The following is a 4,117-nucleotide window of genomic DNA, read 5'->3' on the forward strand; positions in this document are numbered from 1 at the left end:
AGCGCTGTTGAAAAGGCTGTGGTAGTCCCTGTATTAAACACGTAGACCTGTGACACAAAAATCACCAAACTCGGACGACCACAGACTGTTTTCCTTCGTGGTGATGAAGGAAAACGCTGGGTTGGCATGTAAAAGGGGAATTATTTCCTTCAAAGACCTGCAGTTCAAAAAAAGCGGCCTTCCGACGGCCAAACCCATCTGTTCTCTGATTGGATTGTTACATTTGTGATTGACATGACATTGACCAATCAGATGAAAGGAAGAAAACTAGGGTCAAAATTCGTACTTGTAACTTGCAGGGTTTTTTGGGGCTAAGTCCACACACAAATCTTTTCACAGATACAAAGCTGATTTACAAGTACAAAATATTTATGACCACATTTTGAGCCCATACTACTTCCCTCTAATGTCCAAGTCTCCATGCGCTCGGTGTAACAGCCTTATTGAGCAAAGAGTTCATTTATTCCACAGGTCAATGTTGACTTTAACTAGACTGCAAGCATGAATTTTACATGAATAAAAATTCCCGTTACCACTGATTAAAGAGGTTATAAATCCATCTTTATTTAAATTACATGAGATTAACAAGAAATTTAGGACACAGTTGATGTTATAATCGATCTCCATTCATCCACGCATGTGACTGAGACTGATGATCACTAATAAACAGAGTGAACACTGCGTGGATATGATCAGCAACAATCCACATGCCTGGCTTTAATTTCCTGTTCAGGAGGAGACGTTAGCGACCGTCCGTCACAGCGAGCCTTGTGCTGTGCAGCAGATATGACACAAGTTTGAAAATCCTGTAAACGGCTGACGGCGTCACTAACTCAAAGCAAACACGTGAAATGATGAAGAAATATTTACAAATGACAAACTCAAATATTAATGTTTGAATGCACACAGGCAGGAAAAAAGACGCTAAGTGCCTCTGAGAGTAAGTAAACTGACGTATACAAAGGTTATATTTCACTAAAACAGAAGAATAAATAGACGTTTTGTTCTGAAGATTTGAGGTGAGAACGTTTGAGTGAAACTGAGTATTAAAATCATGTCCACACACACCTTTGTGAAAATATATAACAGCATAAACTGAAACATTACAGCTTAGACACAAAAATAGTATCACAGAGTTATTTCAGCACACACAGCATTATGTAGTCCGACCCACGCTACAGATTTAAGCCTACTACTTTTATGTCCTTATAGCTCAGTAGAGCCATACCTAGGCTAAATTAATAATAATAATAATAATAATGTGGAATTAAAAAACCTTTAAGACTCACTGAGCAGCAAACCTATTTATGCCAATTCAGCCATATCTGAATCTGCTAGTTCATTCCTGTTTACCCTTTATATGGCTTTGCACATGATTTAGAAGCTGAGCTTGTGGTTCAGGGAGAAAATTAGCACCTGCAATCCCAGATAATCATACACATTTATCATCCCTTCCTCTCTGAGGCATCAAAGTGCCCGTTATTTAAACAAACAGGACGAACTGCAGTCTGGGCTCCTTACTGTCGTTCAGCCCATTACAGTCTTTCAAGTGTACTCTGTGTCAGTGGGAGTCCTCTCTCAGAGCGGAGCGCACCCTGGCCCCCAGCTGGTCAGCCGTCGGCCGGGCGTCCGGGTTTGAGGCGAGCATCTCTGAAAGCAGGGCGCACGTGGCAGAGCCGGGAGGGGGCGGCAGCGGGGGCGCTCTCTTAAACTTCGTCGGGATGCACAGCTGGAGCTCTGCATTCTCCCACAGAGCCTCTCCCAGCGGCATCAGCCAGCCTGAGCGTCCCTTGCACACGTAGGCGCCTGAAGGGGAAACGGGGAGGAAGACGGGTAGGTTAGACACGGCAGAGCGCCTCAGACCTCAGTGACTCTGAGAAGCTGGCGTGGAATATTACCAGGAATTACTAACAGGGTGTGCAAGATGTTCAGAGCACGACGAGACACACTTTATTAATGAGTCATTCATGGACTAATCAGAAACAACATAATTACAATTAAATGACAAGGAAAAACGTGGAACACAAAAGTGTTTAAATTAAATTGACGCTGGGATTTTCTTAGCTCTCATAAATTGCTCTCTTTGTGGAGACTATTTGTGGATGGCTCAGTAAAACTATTTCCCTTCTATGTGTCTGCATGTGGCAGACTGTTAGTATGCATGTGATAAAAAAGCTTGTGTGACATTTCTTATGTATGGGTCCTTTACAAAGAAAATGGAGATTCAATAAGAGCTCAGGGCCAGCATTACTCCTTCACAGGAACAATCCATCAAGCATCACATGATGAACTGAGGGCTCTGATTGGCCCTGTGAGGCAGCATCAAGTGTAATCAGTCTGGCTTAGAGTGCTACGGCGTAAGAGTCGGATCATTATTAGCAAAGATGAGATGACGTTCAGGCACCGGGCCCTACTCCAAGGTTTAGCTAACATGACCCCGAGATGACGGAAACCCGTAAAGGTTCTAGCTCCACGGACAGTAATCCTGTCACACGTCAGTTTCCTTGGATGCAAACACTTCCTGCACCTCACTTTAACAATAACTGTTTACATTAAAAAAGATTTAGACACACGGATGGTGAAACGAGTGTTTTCATGTTTAAATGTGTTCACAGACTGTGATTTGGTCACTACATGATGTCAACACTTTGAAAGGTGTTCAGTATATTTCAGCCCGACCTGTCCGCTTGCTTCTGTAGGCTGAACATGATCCTAACCCCTGAGCAGAAAGAACTTCCTGCCTCTGATCTTCAGAATCAAAGTTGAAATATTTGAGCTTCTTTTCTTCCTTTTGCACCAGAAGATTTTGATAAGTGTAATCAAGAAACCATAAGATAAAACTGAACTCACTTGAACTGGTCATTCGTCATCATTAGACATAAGACAACTACATTATTAACAGAAAAATGAGATTAATGGAGGGAAACTAATAAAGCCGCATCACTGAAACACATGTGCTGCAAAAATTTTAAAAAGTCATTTGAAAAGCATCGGTTGGTACTTTAGCTCAACACCAGGTTTTTGAGGTAGTGTGACCACAGAGGACCCTAAGGTGACACATTGTTCATAAAAGCCTGAGGTCAACACTGAAGTCTGAGTAACGCTGGCCCGAGTCAGAGCCCAGCAAATCATTGCCTAACCTGACTGAGCAAAACGCCATGAAGGCTTTCCAGGCCTAAAGCACAGGAGGCTGAGTCTGGCTTTTCTGTGATTGGCTCCTCTCCGCTCCCCTGGATCATTGTGTAAGCATGTGGGCGTGCACATCCTCAGACACACTAAAGTTAAATAATGGAGCGTTATTTCTACCTTTGAAACACCTTCAGTTGAATCTCTCGGTTTTCTCTTTGTGATAGCTGAGCTGCTAAACTCTACTTTTTTTATTAAAGGGAAAAATGATCCACTCACACGACTCTCCAATTGTAAGCATCTTCTTTCAGCATAAACATCAACGACTCAGGGAAGTTCTCGGGCACTAAACTGGGGGATAATGCTTCACATCGCCCCGCTGCTCGGTCTCCTCTGAGCAGAATCGGGTTTGTGCGAACAAAATGAGACGTCGGTGTTGCAGCCATTTCATTACTCTCTGAGAGCAGAGCAGAACAGCGCTCTGTGTTATTGTACGTCGAGACGCTGCACCATCCGACGGCCACGGATTCTGACGAGACATCAAGAAAAGAAATTAAAATCTCACTGCAGAGCTCCAGCGCATGGCTCGGTGCCCTCCTCTGCTTGAATCGAACTGCCAACAACTTTGGAGACGTTATACTTCCAATGCCACGGCATCAGAGTTTGATGACAATGCTGACGTACGAGAAGGACAAATTATGTTGTCATACACAAATACCAACTCATCTGCCACTTAGGAAAATATAGGCAATCGTCTTTAAAGCTGTAGCAACAGACTGAGGACTCATTCGTGTAAAACTTGGAACCACCGACTGAGCTGCTGCTGACCACAAAACCTCTCAGATCAGAGATTGTGTTTGACAGAGTTGGTGTGTTCATCTCTTCTCTGGATAATCAGTTTGGCTTCAAACCAAAGCGCGGCACTGACATGTGCATATATGCACTCAAGGAAATAGTCAGTTTGTACAGGGCTAAAAATTCATCTGTCCTC

At 43.3% G+C, this 4,117-nt stretch overlaps 1 protein-coding gene across 3 annotated transcripts in view; it reads right to left on the bottom strand.

Annotated features, from left to right (window-relative positions):
- Nucleotides 1–530: 530 nt before the first annotated feature.
- Nucleotides 531–4,117, bottom strand: part of LOC102210867 (serine/threonine-protein kinase pdik1l) — an 8,625-nt gene continuing 5,038 nt past the window's right edge. For 2 of the 3 annotated variants that reach the window (XM_005724793.2, XM_013908675.1), the window contains exon 4: nucleotides 531–1,806. In XM_005724793.2, the coding sequence (XP_005724850.1) occupies nucleotides 1,562–1,806 (245 nt within the window). In that variant the 3' untranslated portion in view covers nucleotides 531–1,561. The remainder of the gene's footprint in view (nucleotides 1,807–4,117) is intronic. The other variant, XM_013908676.1, reaches the window with a different exon arrangement.

This window comes from Pundamilia nyererei, unplaced genomic scaffold (genome assembly GCF_000239375.1).
Source record: "Pundamilia nyererei isolate P.nyererei 1_Seehausen unplaced genomic scaffold, PunNye1.0 scaffold00013, whole genome shotgun sequence".
NCBI lineage: Eukaryota > Metazoa > Chordata > Actinopteri > Cichliformes > Cichlidae > Pundamilia > Pundamilia nyererei.